The sequence below is a fragment of the Pantherophis guttatus genome, chromosome 6 (genome assembly GCF_059756535.1).
Source record: "Pantherophis guttatus breed Tessera chromosome 6, ASM5975653v1, whole genome shotgun sequence".
Classification (NCBI taxonomy): Eukaryota; Metazoa; Chordata; class Lepidosauria; order Squamata; family Colubridae; genus Pantherophis; species Pantherophis guttatus.
The window spans coordinates 42959685-42980288 of record NC_142068.1 but is presented as its reverse complement, the minus strand read 5'-3'; the positions used below and the strand labels follow the sequence as shown (position 1 = coordinate 42980288).

The window sequence follows — 20604 nt, the reverse complement described above, 5'->3', positions numbered from 1 at the left end:
ACCAACATTGGAGCTATGTGGTAAACTACCACAGTACAATGGCTACCACCAGACAGAAGTAACTTGATAGGATGTTGTCTCTATATTATGACCAAAGGCCTAAGTGAAAGTGAAAAGTCTCCACTGTTGCATTGTGGATAGATACAGCATTCAGCAAAGACATACCACAAATAAGAGTGCTTCCCTGACAATGTTCCTAAGAACCTTCTTGCATTTAGTAGGCATTACAATGTGCAACAGTCTTCTTATAATGCTGTAACAGCTCACAAGGCTTGTGCAACATATCAGCTGTTCAATTGCTGTGCCCAGTACTAGGAGATGGATTCTTCAGATTGCAGCAGGGATCTGAGTGAAGGTAGGCAAGAGCTCCATACTGGCATTGTGAAAAGAAACCATGGGTTAAGAAACTGTAGCAGTGAACACTGCGACGCTGATACTTGCCTCCACAGGAGTCTGTCAATATGTGCAGCAGCCATTCATTGAAGTGTGGTAGCAGACAAAGCCAATGTAATGTGATGTGCAAGGCACCCAAGACTGTATTCAGAACTAGTGGGGGAGAGAGTTATCTTTTAAAAATGATTAAAAAAACCTGAAGCTGAAAGGAGACTTGGCTATTCAGCAAACCAATGATTCAATATACCTGCCAATTGACTATTAAGTATTTCTAAGGCATAATGATAAATAATTTGGATTGGACTGCATGGTTTCCAGATCTGAAGATCACATCCAAGAGTCACTGGGAGTCAGGAGGCATGCAAAATTTAATAAATAGTAATACTAAAAATTCAACTCAACATACAGTAGAGAGAAAAACTTAAACTGAAAACAGAAAGTCTGAAGAAAGAAAGTCACAAGAAAGGTTTGGAAGCTGGTATCCCTGACAAAGATACAAACAACTAACTGAAAAGATGTCCAAACTTTTGTACTTGCTATACGATATTACATTTTCTGATTCTGAGTCTATAAATATCTGTATATAAAAAGAAAGCACATACATTTATAAGATATTTTAAACTTACTGCTATGTATTATGTAAAGTGTGTATTATGTAATACATTTTATTAGTTTCAGTTTACTTAGGGATTTAACTGAAATGTTCTATTTGATTAGGGCACCTAAATGTTTGCAAACAACTGTGCCTCTTTGACGCAGGGTGTACCACGAAGTTGAACAGTGAATACCATAGTATGTATAAGGCCAAACAAATGTATTATGAGAATTCTTTGGTAAGAAGCATAAGTAAGGGTGTGAAGGGGCCTGGTGGCTCAGCAGACTGATAGCATTGTGATTAACACCAGCTGTCTGCAATTACTGTAAGTTCGAATCTCACCAGGCTCAAGGTTGACTCAGCCTTCCATCCTTTCTAAGGTAGGTAAATTGAGGACCCAGTTTGTGGGGGCAATAAGCTGACTTTGTATAAATATACAAAAGTATGAATGCTATTGCTTAATGCATTGTAAGACGCCCTGAGTCTCCGGAGAAGGGCGGCATATAAATCAAATTAAAAAAAAAAAAGTCAGAAAAGTTCTCTGAGAAAGCAAGCTTATACTATATCAGACTCCATCATACCTATGCATATCTTGGAAGCATAGGAAACTAGGCCCATGGTTTCCCTCTTCTAGAAAATTTGGTGTTACAGAATATAGAATTATGTCTTTTTTATTTCCAAAAGGCCTATCTAGCGTTGCCACCTGCTAGAAAATTATGGGGCACCTTGAGCATCTGGAAGTATCCTTTCTATACTCCACCAGGAGTTTGAAAAACATCAACTTGAGTTGCTTGAATTTGGAAAAGCATTATTGAACTCTTCCCCTCTTCCCAGTAGATTCCACCTCTTGTTGATAGTTTTGGGAATGAATTGGTAGGTGCAACATTAAATCATTCATATGAAGTTCGTTAGGAATTGGGTTAAAGGGGAAACATCTGGCAGAAGGAATTGGATATTGATATTACTGGCTGGAGGGCGCATTCCTCGTTTACAGATTAGTGAGTTTCAGTTTTTTGCCATTTCTGGCAAAGCCCATCAGCTTTCATTTTTGAGAGTTTTACCTGGACATTGCTCCACGAGGAATACATTTATTGTTGGAAAGCTGGATAATTAATGTGCAGTTTGTGGAGTTGCTAAAACTACTAACTACTATGTTCAATTTTTTTGCAGGATAAGAGTTTCTTTTTATTGTTGCATTACTGGCATTGGTCATTAGCTAAGAATCACTACAGATAGTCCTCAATTTACGATTCATTCAGTGATGTTTGATGTTAAAATGGCACTGAAAAAAGTAACATGACTGGTCCTCACATTTACAACCATTGCAGCTTCCCCACGATCAAATGGTCAAAATTTGGGTGGTTGGCAACTGGCATATATTCATGAAGACATATGTTCACCATTTGTGACCTTTCAAGCCAGCTTCTGATAAGCAAAATCAATGTATGAAGCAGATTCTCTTAATGATCACATGACTCACTTAACTACAGTGATTCGCTTAACAATTATGGCAAAAAAGGCCATTAAATTGGGTGCAACTCACTTAGTATTTATGATTGATTGATTGTGCCTTGCTTAGCAATGGAAATTATGGTCCCAATTATGGTGATAAATCGGAGATTGACCTGTATGGAAATTTCATCAATCATCCTACTTCCATGAAACATTGTAAATGTTTTCTGATTATTTTTTAGGGGAGTTAGTACAGTATGGTCTTCTGAGGCTAGCATGCTATAGCTTTTCACTAGGAGATGTCCTTACAGTCTGCTTAAACTTTTATAAGACTTTTCCCTTCTTGAGATACAAGCCAGAGAGTTCTCTACTAGGGAAAGAAGCAACGGGTGGGAGGCAACTTTTTTGCACTCTGAAGAGTACTTCAAATTTAGAACGGACGTATGACTGCAAATGGAAATCAGTATTTTTATAACCTCAATTAATAACAACGGGCTACACTGTTAGGTGCTGTCATTTCAAGGGTTAATATAATCCGAAACCCGCAAGACAGCTAAATGACATCAATAAGGTACAGGAAAATTAATCTGTTATTTAGTGCAGTGTCTCTCAACCTTGGTAGCTTGAAGATGTGTGGATTTCAATCCACCCATCTTCAAGCTACGAAAGTTGAGAAACACTGATCTAGTGGCTGGCCGGATGCTTGTAGCAAAGAACTTGTAGTCCTCTTTATTCAAGGCTGAAATGGGAATGGTTACCGCGGCTTTACTTAATGAAAACCGCCAAAGCGGAGGCTAAAACAATAGGATTAAAGTTTTTGTTTAGAGAGAAACCATGACCGATCGGCTTAACTGCCTGCCTTTTTAAGATGCGTGCGGCTTTTTGAAGTCCGAGGCAAAAAATGGACTAAGCACAGGAAATCTGCAATGGCCATTGTGTTGTCCTACACACACGTGACAACAGTCTGAAAATAAAGAGTACTAACTCCTTGTTCTATACTGCCGTTTTTTTCTTTGTGTATACAAAAAACTATTCCAGGAAGAATAAACGCTCATCAGTTTTCTTCTATCTAGAGTAGACCCTCTACTGTACTACTGTAGATAGTACTACTGTAGGGGAGGGAAATTTATGGTTTTTGTTTGTATGTATAAATAATGTTTCTGTCTTGTGTTGATTATAATTTGAAAAAAATAATAAAATTTATTTAAAAAAAACAAAAAACATTGTTCGATTTTCAGTCTCATAATGCGCCGAAAACCTCCAATATACAGGAGGCGCTCCTCTTCCCCGTTTCGTAGCTCTCTGGTCCGAGAACCGAGAACCGACGGGCTCAGCGGAGCCAACGCCCTTCCTCTTGGAACGTTTCTGCGACAGCACGGCCCTGCCAATCATCGCAAGCGGAAGAGCTCCTGGGTTCCGCCTCCTCAGGGCGGGGGCGCCATTTCAGACCTGCGGAACTGCCGAACTACGGCGCGAGGGCTGATGGGAAGATCGTGGATACTGTTGCTTCCGGCTTAGATACTGGAAGGTGATTCCCACCCACCCCCCTTCCCTCCCTCCCCCCCCCGCTTCGATCCGGTGTCTGAGCTCCTCTTTGGCTCCCGCCGTTTCCATCGGAGCGCCCCCCCCTCCGCTGTTCAGCCGGTTGTAGTGGGAGGCGGGGCTATGGAGACGGAGTATTACTGTGGGGAGCAGTCAGGTACAGTCGGAGGAGGCGGGAGGGTGAGCTCGGCTCGGCTGGTAGGACTTGGGACTGTAGGGTTGCATGTGAGAGAGCGCAAGGGGGTTCACGAGCTTTCTTGCTGTATGGTTGTTCTGGCAACTGGGTGCGTAGCAGATCCGTTAGGCCGCATTGTGTTAATGGATCTCTTGGTGCCTGACCGTTGCCAGAGTTCCTCAGCCTTTCCTCCACCCGAGAGCCTCTCGATCACTTGGCCTACAGTTCCAGTCGGGACGAAGCTGATATATTTAATGAAAGTGACGCTGCCCGGCAGGGAGAGAGAAACTTGCCCAATATGCTTAATTGGGTGTCACGTTGCTATGTTGTCTTTTGATCATTGGTAGGTTTCAAAATAGAGTTTCAAAACAAGGAAGGAATACACATTTTTGCCCTCCTGTGAACTATGATGCTTTTAGACCTTCTGAGGAGGACAAAAGGGGGAAACGTTCTCCAGTCCATCAAACTCACTTCTTGAAGCTGCTGTTTAATTTTCTAATCGGGCGGGGAGAGAGGATCAAAGATAAAATGGAATTCAATTTGTATGGCTAGAATAGTGTGTGGAGGTGTGTGTTATGGAGATGCCCATTAAATCCAGATCTCTGCACAGCCCAAATACTGAATTTTGAGTGAGTTATTCTTTGTAGTATTATATATACTATTGAAGTTTTTAATTAAGTATGGATAGCAAATATAATTTTAAAAAGAATGGAGAGCTATTATTTACTAGATTTTTATCCCACCTTTACTACTATATAAATAATTCAAGTGGTGAACTCCTTCCTCCACCTATTTTCCTCACATGTGAGATTAGTTAAGAGAGAGACTGGCCCAAAATCGCCCAGTTGGCTTTTATGCCTAAAGTGGGACTAGAACTCTCAGTCTCCTGGTTTCTAGGCCGGAATATTTAACCACTACACCAAACTGGCTTTCAGTTGGCTGTATGTTTGAAAGGGATGCGTGCATTTCACTTGATGAATCTTTTTTGTGTTAGCTTATTTTTATTCTAGTGGAAAATTAGAATTAGCTTTGAGTTAGTAGCATTTCCCCAAAAAAAGGAAATGTTTTGTGGAGTCAATTCAAGTAAAGTTTCCTCTTCTTTGCCTAATGTACAAATTGATTCTGTATAGAATTATAGAATAGAGATGATGGCTTTTATTAACTTCCAGGTATTTTAAACTACAGCTTATGTCAGCTTTAAACACCATGACTAATGGTGAGAGATATTGTAGTCCAAAATCATGAAGACAGTATGTTAAGGAACCTACCCTATTTTCACTTTTATGTCTAGCGTAGAATAGAAATATACTGAAATGCAATTGAGAGAGAAATACGTATTATTATTGTAGCCAGTGACCAGTCCATAAAGTACACCATATACATAATACCAATAGTAATTAAGAAATTAATTAGATAAGCAAATCAATCAGTGTTGCTCTTCTTACATATTGCATGATATAATTTGGCCATGCTTAAAGAATCGAGTCTGGAATAAGAGTTTTAAATAAAACTGATGAAAATGATCAGGAAATTTAGTTAACAGTTCATGACAGGTGTCAGCATAAAACAGACAATATAAGTTTGGTGATTTCAGTGGTTCCTCTGCATGGGCGTAATTTGGATTTGAATGGGTTACCCTTGTATCTGCCCTTTAAAATTACTGATAGAAGTATACTGAATTTTGCCAACATTAAGGCCATCCTTAGTTTTGGGATAGCAATTGGTTTAGATAACTGGTAGGTCTGAGAGGTATGCAAGAACTATTTAAAATATGTCATTAAGAAGAAATACCAGGTTGGATTGAATAACGATGTTTTTATGGCATTTGATTGCTTCTGTTGTATAATCATGCCCTAGAATACATAATTAAATTAAGGAAAACCCCAGGAGTTCCAGTTCTCTGTTGCCTTAGTTCAAAGGGAAACAACATTTTTGGAAAGAACCCGAGGAGTTAGATCTTCTGGGGAAAAGAACAATTTAGTTCACTACCTGACAATTCATATCCAAGCACTGGATTCAATCTTACTGATACCATCCTCTCAATGTAGAATTACATATGGAACACTTGGAATATGCTCCTGAGGAACTTAGTCTGAACCCTTTCCAAGGGGGCAAAAGAGGTATGAATTTATCTGGGCACCAAATGATAATTGTGTTTGAACTTGTTCTTTGTGCACTCAAAATCCAGCAAGAATAAGAAATGTCTATTTACTGTAAAATAATTTTTGCAGGGATGTAGCTGATTTTTGGGCTTTTGAGCTACATATTAAACATACTTTTTACATGTAGGTATGGCATAAAATACAACACATATTTAAATAACCATTCAATTGGATGATAGACATATTTTTACGTTGTTTGGCAAAAATCAGTGCCTTTGTCTTACTATACTTGATTTCTAGGGTTACTGTTTTCAATATTCAGCCAAAACTCGCAATGCTCTGTTTAGATCAATATAGATCGGGAGAGCAGAACTACTCGATCTGCTTAAAAACAGATTACTCTATATTGCTCGGCCTATTTTGAGGAATAATGGGAGAAATTGTTCATCCTAACAACTAAATAATTGATGTAATAATTAAATAATAATGGTTCCAATATCTCTGCCAAACTCTTCTGTTAGCAGAATTTTTCTTGATGCGATGGACACATCTGATCTTTATAGTTGAGTTGTCCTATAATTTATAGATAAGCAGAAAGAACCTTATATCTATAGATAGAAAGGTTTTGAAGCTCATATACTAGATTAGGATGGAAAATGAAATCAAGAACTGCTATAAAATCAGTGAAGGCTGCATATAGCTTTGCACATGGTTTTTAAGTGGATTTTTTTCAGATGTTGCAGAATAAGAGCATGGCAAAAGTGGAGTGAGCATTTCTAAATTCAGCTTGTTAATTGACTAATACTGTATTTTCTCTAGGTCTAGCCAATGCTGGAACTTAATGAATAGATATCTGGCATGTTATTTACTGAATGCTGAGGAGACTGATAGGCCAGTAATCTGGCAGAGTTTAGTGCCATTTTTGGTAAATGGGAACTATTAGGCCAAGACCCAAAAATGCAATTATATTGTTAAAATTTTAACTCATGTTAATTTCATTTTGATAAGCTTATTAGTTATGTCTCTCTTTTTAAATAGTCCAGAACATAAACTTTCTCAATGAACATTATATAAATAGTTGTTGCCCCTGCTTTATTGTTGTTGCCTGCTTTATGGATCCCACAGTTGACATGCTTAAAGGATGGGGTCCAGAGCATGCCAACTTTGTTCGATTATACCATCTGAGCAGAAGACAGATGGAAGACAGATAATGTTTTAGACATCCAGGCTCTATGCCATGAAAGGGGTTATAGGTACCAACCATCACTTTGAACTGTACATTGAAACCTGTTGGTAATCAGCACAGTTTACAAGGTAAAGATGTTACACGGGCTTGACAAGATATATCCATAATTGTCCATGGCACTGCATTTCACACCAGCTGCAGTTTGCAAGTGGTTTTCAAGAACAGCCCCTTGTAGAGCATGTTGCGTAAGGTGACCAAAGTATGAGTGACCATCGAAAAGGCTTCCTGGTCTAGGTAAGGAATAACTGGCACATAAAATGGATTTATGCAAAGTGTGTCTTAGCTGATGATGATGCAATGCAGAAGTAGTAAATCCACATGTGAAGACCTCCAAATTGTCCATCAATGCTGAAGGGGAACGTGTGGTTTTACCCACGTATTGATTCCAAAGTGGTGAATTACCTCGCTCAGCAGTTTCTCATAGGTTCTAAACAGGGCAAGAATATAGAGATAATTAAAACTAGTACAATATTCATTTGCATAGATGTAGTTGTTTCTGTGTATTGAAAGTCGTCATCAACTTTCAGTTTGATTTAAACAAATAATGTGTTACAGATGATGGTGGAGCCACACCAGTACAGGATGAGCGTGATTCAGGATCAGACATGGAAGATAACAGAAATGAACAACACTCTGGATCAGAGAATGGAAGCATAGGACAACATTCAGAGGTAGTCATGAAATATATATATTTTAAATTAACTGGAAATTACTCTGCCTATAGTTTCTATCTGTTTAAACAAAAGTTTTCTTAAAAGTTAATTGTTAATATTTAATTCATATGATCTTTTAAAAGTAACTGTAAATTACAGTATTTCACTATAAAGCAAAGGATAGTAATGCTTTGACACTACAGTTAACTTTTTCAAAATGTACAAGGAAATAATAAACATTTTTGAAAATTTTGCATAGATTTCATATACATATTTCAACAAGGTTTGCAATAACACTTGTTATTATATAGTTATTAATACTGTTAACTATTTTGAAAAAGGGTCCAGACTGAAAAAGTAATTTGGGATGGAGTAGAATGTTGCCTTTGAAACTATTTCACTTAATATTTTCCTATCTTATTTTAGTGGAAATAAGTGTGTGTTAATTTTATGTTGTATGAATGGAAAATTTTAACATAGTTGATTGCTAACATGAATGAATGATTTAGTATATGCCTTTAAGTTGATGTCAACTCTTAGCAACCACGTAGTTAGATTTTTTTTATCATGATCTGTCCCTAACCTAATCTTTTAAGGTCTTCCTACAGTGCACTCATCAGTTTTCTTAACAGACCTAGCCTAATGACAAAGCAAGTGGTGGCAAAGTGGTTAGAATGCAGTATTGTAGGCTAATTCTGCTGACTGCCAGCAGTTGATTCTCACTCAATCAGCTTTGATTCCAAGGTCAGTAAAATGAAAACTGAGATTGTTGAGGCAATATACTAACTCTGTAAACTGCTTAGAAAGGGCTGTAAAGCACTGTGAAACCGTATATAATTCTAAGTGCTATTGCTATTCTTGTGAACCTTCACAAACAAATTGAGCCTCCTTTAAAAATGGGGCCTCCTTAAAACAAACAAATAAACAAAACCTTGTTGCAAAATAGCCGGAGTTTGCCATCAGGCTGTGTCTGTAAGAGACTGATCCTGTATCAGGCTGGGTGCCTCTCTTAGAAGCTGCAAAAATCAGAAAGGTAAGTTGGGTGTTACTGGAACACCCAAGGGCAAGTCTTGCAAGTTCTTGGAATAGAATAGAATTTTTTATTGGCCAAGTGTGATTGGACACACAAGGAATTTGTCTTAGTGCATATGCTCTCAGTGTACATAAAAGGAAAGATACATTCATCAAGAATCATAAGGCACAACACTTAATTATAGTCATAGGGTACAAATAAGCAATCAGGAAACAATATCAATATAAATCGTAAGGATACAAGCAACAAAGTTACAGTCATACAATCATAAGTGGAAGGAGATGGATGATGGGAAGATGAGAAGATTAACAGTAGTGCAGACTTAGTAAATAGTTTGACAGTGTTGAGGGAATTATTTGTTTAGCAGAGTGATGGCATTGGGGAAAAAACTGTTTTTGTGTCTAGTTGTTTTGGTGTGCAGTGTTCTATAGCGTCGTTTTGAGGGTAGGAGTTGAAACAGTTTATGTCCAGGATGTGAGGGGCCTGTAAATATGTTCACAGTCCTCTTTTTGACTCGTGCAGTATACAGGTCCTCAATGGAAGGCAAGTTGGTAGCAATTGTTTTTTCTGCAGTTCTAATTATCCTCTGAAGTCTGTGTCTGTCTTGTTGGGTTGCAGAGCCAAATCAGACAGTTATAGACGTGCAGATGACAGACTCAGTAATTCCTCTGTAGAACTGTATCAGCAGCTCCTTGGACAGTTTGAGCTTTCTGAGTTGGCGCAGAAAGAACATTCTTTGTTGTGCTTTTTTGATGACGTTTTTGATATTAGCTGTCCATTTTAGATCTTGTGATATGGTAGAACCTAGAAATTTGAAGGTCTCTACTGTTGATACTGTGTTGTCTAGTATTGTGAGAGGTGGAAGTATGGAAGAGTTTCTCCTAAAGTCTACCATCATTTCTACAGTTTTGAGTGTGTTCAGTTCCAAATTGTTCCGGTCACACCACGAGGCTAGTTGTTCAACCTCCCGTCTGTATGGGAGGGAGTGGGATCTCCACTTGTTTGTTTGAAGACTCCAGACTGCCTGATCTCCCCTGGCTTGCTTGAGTTTGGAAACTTCAACTGGCCTGACCTCCCCTTGCTTGCTAGGTGGGAAGACAGCTAGAGACTTGCAAGCTCTAGCTGGCTTGATCCTTCTCACTAGCTGAGAAGGAAGCTGAAGCATTACAGGGATCCTGCTGATAAGTGGGAGTACAAGGTGCTTCAGGTGGGGGGGGGGTAGGCTCAGATGAGAGGCCTGGGGCAGGTAATCCAGGGCCTGTGTAGGCCTTCCAAGGACATCCCTGAGGTATTCAGTATTCTGTTTAATGACCCTCGCATTCGTTTAACCATTGATTCAGGTAGAACAGGGATGAGGTTGTTAAGTGAAGCCATTTTGCTTAACAACCATCACAGCATATAATGGACAGACTCCATTACGGTCTTGTTTCAAGGACTACCTGTACTTAATTTACAGTTAAATTTTATTCTAATACTAAACATTTCATAATACCTGTAATACCTGTGATCGTTTTTGATTTAATTATATTATTTGAGTTGGCCTTCATTTACTTTCTACAGCTTCCTTGATAATATTATTCTTATTTTTCCAGAATGAACTTAGTGATGGGGAAGATGACAGACAGACTCTAGAACATCCCATGACAGATTCAGAAAATGAAGATACACCGAGAGAGAAACATAGTGATTCAGAAAACGAGGATGCCGTTAATCATAATGGCAGTGACTCAGAAAATGAAGGGGTTGATAGAGAGAAAGATATTGATTCTGATATTGAAGACAATCCTGTTCAACCTGCCAGTGACTCTGACAATGAGGATGCTGTAAATAATCAGGCCAGTGATTCTGAGGCGGAAGAGCCTCCGAAGGGCCATGGCAGTGAATCTGAAAACGAGGAACCTCCAAAGCACACGGGCAGTGATTCCGAACATGAGAGTTTGCATAAAAGGCATGAAAGTGATTTAGAAAATGAAGAACCCCAGAAACATCCAGCCAGTGACTCAGAAATTGAGGAGCATCCAAAAAATCATGACACTGATTCAGAAAATGAGACAGTGCAAAAGCCTGTTGTCAGTGACTCTGAAAATGAGGAGCAAAAGGTTCAGTCCAGTGACTCTGAATCTGAAGATCCCTCCAGAAATGAAAAGAAAATAGAGGTAGGTGACAGTGATGGAGAAAATAAGAAAGAAGAGGAACTGGTGAATAGTGCTCAGCTTTCAGATAGTGATACTGGAAAGAAACTTCATGGCTTTGACAGTGAAGAAGAAGGAAGTCCCAAAAAACAGAAGATAGACAGTGATGAAGAAGATGGAAAAGAGGAGGAGAAATTGGCCAAAAGGAAAGCTGTTGTGCTGTCTGATAGTGAAGATGAAGAAAGAACACGTAAGGAAAAAATAATTCAGAACTAATTTTCAATCTATATATGCTATGATTCCAAATTAAGTGTGTGACATAAAGATTTGGCTCTGAACATTTATATGTGATGAGTCTCACATCAGTTTATTATCATTTATTATCATCATCCAGGTGAATAAAATGCATAAGCAATCCTGCCATGAGGCATTGCACATTCAGTAGAAATAAACGTAGTGTAGAACAGGTGATAAATGTGCAAATATATGTGTGAACGGTGACTCGTTTTAATATGTCTAACCCTATCATCTTCTCGTACTTTAGAATAGATTAAATGTAACACATCTTTAAAAGCTGAATCCTCAAAAGTTGGAGGAAAGGATCTGAAAAAATTCTCAAATTCTGTTGATATCAGTATGCCCTTATTCTACCTGCTGAAACATTAAGCTACCATAGTAAAAAGGACACTGGTGAACCGCAGCTGCTAGAAGTTGTCCTCAGTCTATGTCCAGTGTAGAAAAGTACACAAAAAGCAATTTAGTGGGTTTGCTTAAATTGTAGAGAAAAGTACTGGAACTATTGCATGTGTTACAACTTCCCTATCTTCCATAGATATATTTGATTTTATATTTGTACTTTCCTGCTCCAACTTTAGCACTTTCTGTTCTATCCATTCTTTCCATATCAGTAATGAAAAATTGGAGGAATATATTTTTTCCAATAAAGGATAGGGGGGAGCAAGCAGAGAGATCAAAGCAGAAAGTGCAGATTTCTTTTAATATTTGTGTGTGACAAATCATATTTAAAAGTGAAATTATGTTCAATCTTCAGTATGTCGATGAAGATTCTCATTTATCCAGTGTAGTTCTCTGGAAGTTGAGTCATAGCAATTGAACTTCTTTCCTTTTTTGGTTTCACTGCTTATCCAAGTGGCTTCTTCACTGATTGTATTACAAATACTGCAGCAGTCCAACATGAACTTTTTAAGATGTGTGTGGTGGATGATTTCTCTTCATTAAAGGAGAATGGGCCATACAATAGCCCATTGTACTCTACCCCCACCCACCCTCAAATAATGATACTAACTTTATTGTCATTGTACGTGTATACACAGTATACCCATACAACGAAATTCACTTAACATCCAAAGACCAGTTCCAATACATATAACAATCCCCAAACACACTCCCACCCTCCACAAATTCCCCACCCCTAAACCACCGAAACATCCACACAACAGACCAAGTAATGCTGTCCAACAGCTCACTGATGGTGGCCCTTTAGTTCATTGTTGAATGCAATTGTAGCTCTGGGATAAAAACTATTCAGAAAATGTGTTGCTGTTTGACATTACAGTATAGCAGGTTGAAAATTTTGCCTTGGTACAATTGATTAACAAGAAGTATAAAAATGAATTGGCAGAGATCTAAAATGGTGTTTCGGGGGAGGGGGGAATCATGCTGTTTTTACACAAACTATATAACAAAGGTGTTAAAATGGGACTTTATTTCTTCAGAGTGGTTACTGCAATTATTAATAAAGCTAGGGGGACTAGCTGTTGCATATCTGCCCTTGCAAATAATTCCTTTTGCTTGTAGTGTTAAGGAGATTTTTTTTCTCAACTAGTTGATAATTGTGTTGCTCAAAGTTGCTCAGTTTTTGATTAATTTATTTACTCATCTGTTGGCAGCTGCAAAAAAGGGCCGCATTATCTCTGATGGTGATGAATCAGATAGTGATGCTACATCAGGGAAATATGAAAAGCAAAAGAAATCTATCGCTTCTGATAGTGAGGAGGATGATGACAAAGGTGACAGTGGAAAGAAGAAAGAAGAAAAAGATCTTTTTGGAAGTGACAGTGAGTCAGGAAATGAGCAAGAGTAAGTAATTTTAAGTTACAAGATTAAGTTCTGGAACAATATTAAATAGATGAAACATACATTTGATTTTTTGTACACTATCCAGTGGTGTTTTAAGTTAGGTGGCCATATAAATTCTTTAAATAAATAAAAGTTGTAGTGTTAGGTAGCATGCCCAGAAAATGGTTATGAACAACAGCTTGTTTTTTTTCCCCTAGAAACCTCATAGCAGATATATTTGGAGAATCTGGAGATGAGGAAGAAGAGGAATTTACGGTAAGTACGTCATTAATTTATATTTTGTACTTCCCATACATCACTCCTTCCTGTACTTTGGAGTCATCTGCCAATGCATGTTCCTTTAAGTAACTTTCATTTTAGATGAATAGATTTCTTAGACTGGTAACAAAATAGTATGCCTTTTTCAAGTTCACCACGCTTCATTGGGAAAATATTTATTGTTTTTTTTTCTGCTTCTGGATTTGAAAGACAACCCCCACTGTATACCATAAAATATAAAAACATAAAAATAAATAAATAGTAATAAAGACAAAACAAACAGAAAAAGAGTAACTTAGCTAAACGTAAGTTGCTGGTGTTGAAGCCATGCTATTTGCTTTAGTCCCGAGATTAGCTGTATTTGCATCTAAGACCATTAGCAAGCTACTTCCATAATGCCAAAAAACCTGCATAAGCATGTCAGTTTTACTTGAAGCCGGGTTATCTCTACCTTTTTATCATCTAGCCTGATGGAAATATTCTGGACACTTTCAAAATCCTGCATGCTGTTTTATCACCTTTGAATTGTATTAGTTTGTTAGCTTTATCAGTTGCTGGATAGCACAATTGATAGCCTTGGCCAGCTGGAAATGTGATGTCGTGGATGAAAATATTAGTATGAACCTTCAAAGCTTTAAATGCTATGATTGATCTCTGTTAAGTGTTCTTAAAAACATACATTATATTTAACCAACTCCTATTGTGTTTAACCCAAGGGATTTAACCAAGAGGATTTGGAAGAGGAGAAAGCAGAAAGAAAAGAAGTAGCAGATGAGTCAGATTCTGATGACAATATCAAAAGAGGAAAACAGTAAGTCTCTTATGATAGTTACAAGAAACCAAATAGATCTGATGTATATCAAATTATATATCACATTTAAAAATCCTGCCATTTATTTAGGCATTTCAACATAGCATACATATTTCTCTCCCTCTCCCCAGTTTAAATTTATCTTTTCCTAATCCTAATTCAAGTTTGAGGAGGAGCCACATACTAAACTTTAGTAAAAAGTTTTAATTAGGACAAGTGTTTTTTTTTTTAATAGAATTCTATGTTGCCTTCTTCTACAAAGGAGGCAGAGCTAGTCAGATGAGAATGTCAATGTTTTTTCTAAATCAATCTATTTCTGATATTAATCAAGCCCTCTATAAAACCATCCATCTATGCTCCTATACCATATACCGTATACTTTCAAAGGTACCCTTTGAAAGCCAGGCACTTTCCATTATTTGTATTTTTGGTTTCATAGCCAATTTGCTTTCACAGAATGTTTGTTTAGGTTCTGCTTATTTTTGTGTAGTCTTATCTATGCAGATCCTTTAACATATCCCATGGGATTCAGGGTAAAGAATGGAACTCTAGTCCTAAGGTGATAAAAATGTAAAAATCACTTCGCTGTTTCATGAACTCTATACTGTGATTGATAGCAGATAACGTAAATCCTAATTTACAGTTTGAAACTTGTTTGTCATGAGTAACAAAACAAGACATTTCTATACTATTGCTTTTTGTGATTCTTAAGGCTGCTAGCTTATTCTTTTTCTTTAAATACAATACATTTATAATTTCAGGATTACGGCCAAAGTTCTAAATTCTACATCATAATTTTTAGAAGTAGATAAAGTGTTCTTTACTTTGTTGATTGATCTGTACCAAATATATCATATATTATATGTGTTGTTTAAATTTGTTTAAGCTGTTGCTATATCCTAGTAATCTTTGAATTTTGTGAAAAACTCTTATCTTTCAGTATGGACTTCATGTCAGATTTTGATATGATGTTACAACGGAAAAAGAGCATGAGTGGCAAACGCCGGCGCAATCGGGATGGTGGGACATTCATTAGTGATGCTGACGATGTAGTCAGTGCCATGATTGTTAAGATGAATGAAGCTGCAGAGGTGTGTTTGTTGCTTTCCAAGGATTGTAAGGATAGTTCATGCAAATGAAATTATTTTAAACTGGATTGCGGAAAAGGATTGTTTGTTTCACTGAATTGAGTACAGGAGTCCTCAATTTATGAACAAAATTGGGACCAGATGTCTGTCATTAAGCAATGCAGTCACTCAGCTGTGCTTGATTTTAAACCCCTCCCCCCCTTTTTTTCCCCTGCAATCATTAAGCATATCCAGCTTTTCCCATTGAGTTTGTTTGTCAGAAGCCCACTGGGAAGGTCGCAAATGGTGATCACATGACTGCAGGACAATGAAACTTCTGTAAATACATGAAATTTGATCACATAACCACAGAGATATACAACGGTCATAATGTGAGGACTGGTCACGTCACTTTTTTCCATGCTGTCAACTTTCAATGGTCGTTAAATAAATGGTTATAAATTGAGGATTACCTGTAGAGCCAAAGCCTACAGTGATCTAAATGCTGATGTCTAATCTGCAAATATTTTAAAAGAGGCTCATCACATCCTTTCTACTTACAAAGTACAGCATTGCTTGTTAAATTTGTCCTTTTTATTGTTTACTTAGTTCACATTCCTTAGAGTATCAAGATGTTGAAAAAAAACTGTTATTCCTGCTTCTTCCTAATATCACAAAGAGTATAAGTGCTCTTGTGTGGCTGATGGGTACACCGAATGAAATTCTGTGAACTGTCTGGATACAGAAATCTCATTGATTCAATACATAAAAAACGTCATATATAAATGGAAGAAATAGCAGGAAAATTTACACAACCATAATTGCTATTTTTTTCTTAGTTTTATGGTTAAGGCTTAGGCTTCCTTTTTTAGTTATTTCTCTACAAGAGGTTGTAATTGATTTAATTTGCAAGTGTTTTAAGCATTTTGCTTTTTTCGGCTTATTTTTAATGACATGTATAATTTCTTGCAGGAGGACAGACAGTTGAACACACAGAAGAAACCAGCACTAAAGAAATTAACTTTGCTCCCAACTGTAGTCATGCATCTTAAAAAGTAAGGAAAAATCTAATTCTTTTTTCTGTACAATATTGGAAAAAAGATATGATATATTGTAGATGGTCATATGCTAATCGGTATTACTTTTTATCTAGGTAAATAGATAACTGTAATTCTTCTTTGTTTAAATAAATTTTATTTGTTATTTTAAAATGAGATGAATTTAAATTTTTGAAGACTAACATTCTGTTGAAAATAACATGACTTTTAAAAGTTTTGTTATACTTTGGAAGGTTTTATTAAAATCACTGAATTACTAAAGGATTTTAAATAAGGTGAATAAAACTTACCCTGATAAAAAGTTTTTCAAATAACTTGTTTGAAGCATAACAAATCTAGCTACAAATTTGTTGACGGTATCAGTGAATCATTTGCTTGTAATAACTAGGATCTACATATTCATGTGCATTCAAGCTATTTAGCTATTTGCACCAAATTAGCTTATATCATCTAAAAGTTGTTCTTTAAGTGTTGCATAGAAACATAGGATTCAATGGAAACTTAGAAGTCATCTAGTCCAACTACCTGCTTAGAGTATGATCCATAAGACTATCTCTGACAGATGACAATCCTGTCTCAATCCATGTCTTTTGAAGACATCTAGCAAAGGAGAATTCAACACATCACATGGTAGACTGTTCCACTGGTTGACAGTTCATCTAGAAGGTTTTAACCAGTTTAACCTGTATTTTATTATGAAGCAAAGGTATAGGTCCAGTATACTGTAGCTACGCATTCCCCAATTCACTAATAATTTTATCCAAGAAGATTATAAGATTAGCCTGGTATGATTTGTTTGCAAAAAAACCTTTACCTGCTTCTGTTAATTGAATCAAGTGCTCATAGAGGTGCTGCTTGATAGTCTGTTCAAAGATCTGCCCAATATAGAAATCAAACGGATAGATCAGCAAGGCAAAGAGTTGTAATCAGAAGGTGGCTACATAGATGATTTAAAATTCAAAAGAGCTTCCCATCCTGTCTTAATATTTTTGTCATTTTAAGCATGAACTGTTCAGTGGCAATAAAGAAAGAAATTGATTTATTTCCAACAAATATGCCCTTTTCCTTACTTTTGAACTGCTAGCTTAGTATTTTATTTTCAATTTTTAGGCAAGACTTGAAGGAAACCTTCATTGACAGTGGTGTGATGTCAGCCATCAAAGAGTGGCTTTCTCCATTACCAGATCGGAGTCTTCCTGCTCTGAAAATTCGAGAGGAGCTTTTGAAGATTCTGCAAGAGGTCAGCCTCACATGCATGTACAGTCAGCATAATTTATTTAGCAGACTTGTTTTGTATAACATTGATATTTGAGAAATTAATAGGCACATAGCAGTAAGATGAATTGTGATACCTGCACAGTTTTAGTACCTATAGAAGTACTTTCATTTTAAAACCAATACAATAATGAAGTATAGCTACTTTGTAAAACCAAATTGTATAAAAGTTAAGAAAGAAACGTTTGAAAATAGGAGAATTTCTGAATTTACTTATTTCCAATAGATGCTTAATTTCTTTCTGCATCCCTGTCTGGAACTCCATAGCTCACCTGAGCACCTGTTCCTTTCTATTTTAAAAAATCCTTCCTGATATTTGTACCTAATATGCTTAGACTTTTATTTTTTAAAACAAAACTGCAATTCTGAAGCTTAAGCAGAGTATGGTTTTTCGTCATTCTTTTTTGTAGTTACCTAGTGTGAGCCAGGAGACCTTAAAACACAGTGGGATTGGAAGATCAGTGATGTATCTCTACAAACACCCAAAGGAATCGCGGTCTAACAAGGATATGGCAGGAAAGCTAATTAGTAAGTAAACTGTGATGTACTGTAGGCTACTAAAAAAATAAAATTCATCTGACAAAAATAAAGTCCATCATCTGACAAAAATTAAATTAAATAAATTAAAAATAATCCATCTACCCCAGGTTTTTGAAAAGGACTCAGTAAATGGATAAAAATGCCAATCCAGTCTGAACATCTGGTTGACTATAAACAAACTATCAAATAATTTATAGACAAACCATAAAAATAATAATTAAAAAAATAATTAATTAATGAAAAAGAACCAAAAAAACCTCAAAGGGCAGACTTGATGGTTCACTAGGTCCTTTTTTTCTAATCTTTTTCTAAAATAGAAAATGATACCAAACTTTCCTATTGTAGAGTACGTGATGACCTGCTTATTTATTTTATTGTATTTTCAATGTTATTTTTTTATAAAAATCCTTTTTATGTTTCATTTTGTTTGTGTTTGGGAATTCAAGTAAATGTTTACAAGATTACCATTGATAAATGCAGGCCTAAATATACATAAAGCTTTTATATTTCAGTTTTTTAAATTCATTAAGTGAGAGGCCTGAACTACAGCTGTCTTAAATATATATCAAACTGGTATAGTACTTTTATATATGTGTTGAATTTAACAGTAACTACAATGCATATTTTTTGGTATTTATGATACTTCTAAATATATATATTTTCAGATTTAGTTAAATGGGCTAAAATCTCTGTTTAAAGTTAAGCGATTCAAGTGACTGCCTGAGGTCAAGTTTCTTATTGGGTAGATACTGGCTATGTGCTGCTTTGTTACTTTTACTTAATTCTGTTCTCTTTTTTAATAAAACTAAACAGATGAATGGTCCCGGCCCATTTTTGGTTTAACATCAAACTATAAGGGAATGACCAGAGAAGAAAGAGAACAGAGAGATCTGGAGCAGATGCCTCAACGAAGGCGATTAAGCAGGTATCTTATACAAATGTATAATGCCTTTAGTGTTTTGACTCCAAAAGCTATGTAGTGATTTCAGCTATGTAATAATTTAAAGGGTAATCCAAAAAGTTGCTGTATGTAGTTTAGAGTTCCTTCCCTGGAATCTTCTGAAACTTGTCATTCAGTTTGTAAACGTTTTGATTTTATGAAAAGTCATGTTTATTTTCAAAAACTGTTTCCTTCTTCCTGAAGCATTCCTCCTTAGGAACATTCTTGTTCCTGTGAGTTGCAATTTGATGAACATGTTTTATCTACTATTATTTGTTTTTTAAAATTTTGATTTATAGGAAAGAGATTATTTGGATTATGATTTGTTTAGTCATGTTTTGTAGTACTTACCATCCTTCTTCTGTTTTTGCAGCTCTGGTGGTCAGACACCCCGCAGGGACTTGGAGAAAGTATTAACAGGAGAAGAAAAGTATGTTTGACTGATTCCTCAAATATTTTGATACCTCACACTTTCATTGTGTGGTTTGTAATGAAGAATGTTGAGCTTTTGTAGACAAAAAAGCCAACTAAATGGTTTGAAAAAGATCCTGCAATACCCTTATATTATTTTGTTATATTTATTTATTTATTTTTATTTTATTTATTTATTTTATTTACAAAAAAAAATTGTTATTTTTTTTTTAGAGCTCTCAGACCTGGTGATCCAGGATTTTGTGCTCGTGCCAGAGTTCCAATGCCCTCCAATAAGGATTATGTAGTGAGGCCAAAATGGAATGTGGAAATGGAGTCCTCTCGGGTAAGTGGCTAATGGAAAAGGAAGACATTTTGTAACATTGAAATTAGATCTGTTCTGAGTTAGGTGTTGCGCAGGATTCACTGAAATTCTTCTTCACAGCTGCTCTCTTTCAGTATCATTTCCATAGCTCCATCCATGTACTTTATGTGCTACTATTCTTTCCAGTGTGAAAATTTGTATATTTATTAACTGTTTTATATTGCTGTTATGGCTATGATCTTGAAATATTTGCACAAAGGGTTCTCCTCAGTCCAATCCCATAAATTATCCCACAGAGCTTGTAGGTATCTTTGCTTCACTCTTTCTGTTTGTCATGGTATGAAATGAAAGCCATTCATCTCTTCTTACTTTTATTTTTTATATGTGAAACAAGGCAGGAGTGAAATCCAGCAGGTTCTGACAGGTTCTGGAGAACTGGTAGTGGAAATTTTGAGTAGTTTGGAGAACCGGCAAATACCACCTCTGGCTGGTCCCA

At 36.5% G+C, this 20604-nt stretch overlaps 1 protein-coding gene across 10 annotated transcripts in view; it reads left to right on the top strand.

Annotated features, from left to right (window-relative positions):
* The first annotated feature begins 3837 nt into the window (after window positions 1–3837).
* Window positions 3838–20604, top strand: part of IWS1 (interacts with SUPT6H, CTD assembly factor 1) — a 21596-nt gene continuing 4829 nt past the window's right edge. For 2 of the 10 annotated variants that reach the window (XM_034439746.3, XM_087872735.1), the window contains exons 1-14: window positions 3856–3968; window positions 6206–6277; window positions 8061–8176; window positions 10784–11573; window positions 13234–13423; window positions 13621–13678; window positions 14398–14492; window positions 15433–15583; window positions 16532–16614; window positions 17728–17857; window positions 18303–18420; window positions 19246–19357; window positions 19746–19802; window positions 20018–20129. In XM_034439746.3, coding sequence (XP_034295637.2) covers window positions 6214–6277; window positions 8061–8176; window positions 10784–11573; window positions 13234–13423; window positions 13621–13678; window positions 14398–14492; window positions 15433–15583; window positions 16532–16614; window positions 17728–17857; window positions 18303–18420; window positions 19246–19357; window positions 19746–19802; window positions 20018–20129 — 2076 coding nt within the window. In that variant the 5' untranslated portion in view covers window positions 3856–3968; window positions 6206–6213. Of the gene's footprint in view, window positions 4501–6205; window positions 6278–8060; window positions 8177–10783; window positions 11574–13233; window positions 13424–13620; window positions 13679–14397; window positions 14493–15432; window positions 15584–16531; window positions 16615–17727; window positions 17858–18302; window positions 18421–19245; window positions 19358–19745; window positions 19803–20017; window positions 20130–20604 lie in introns of all 10 variants that reach the window. The other 8 variants (XM_034439749.3, XM_087872737.1, XM_087872733.1 and 5 more) reach the window with 7 other exon arrangements.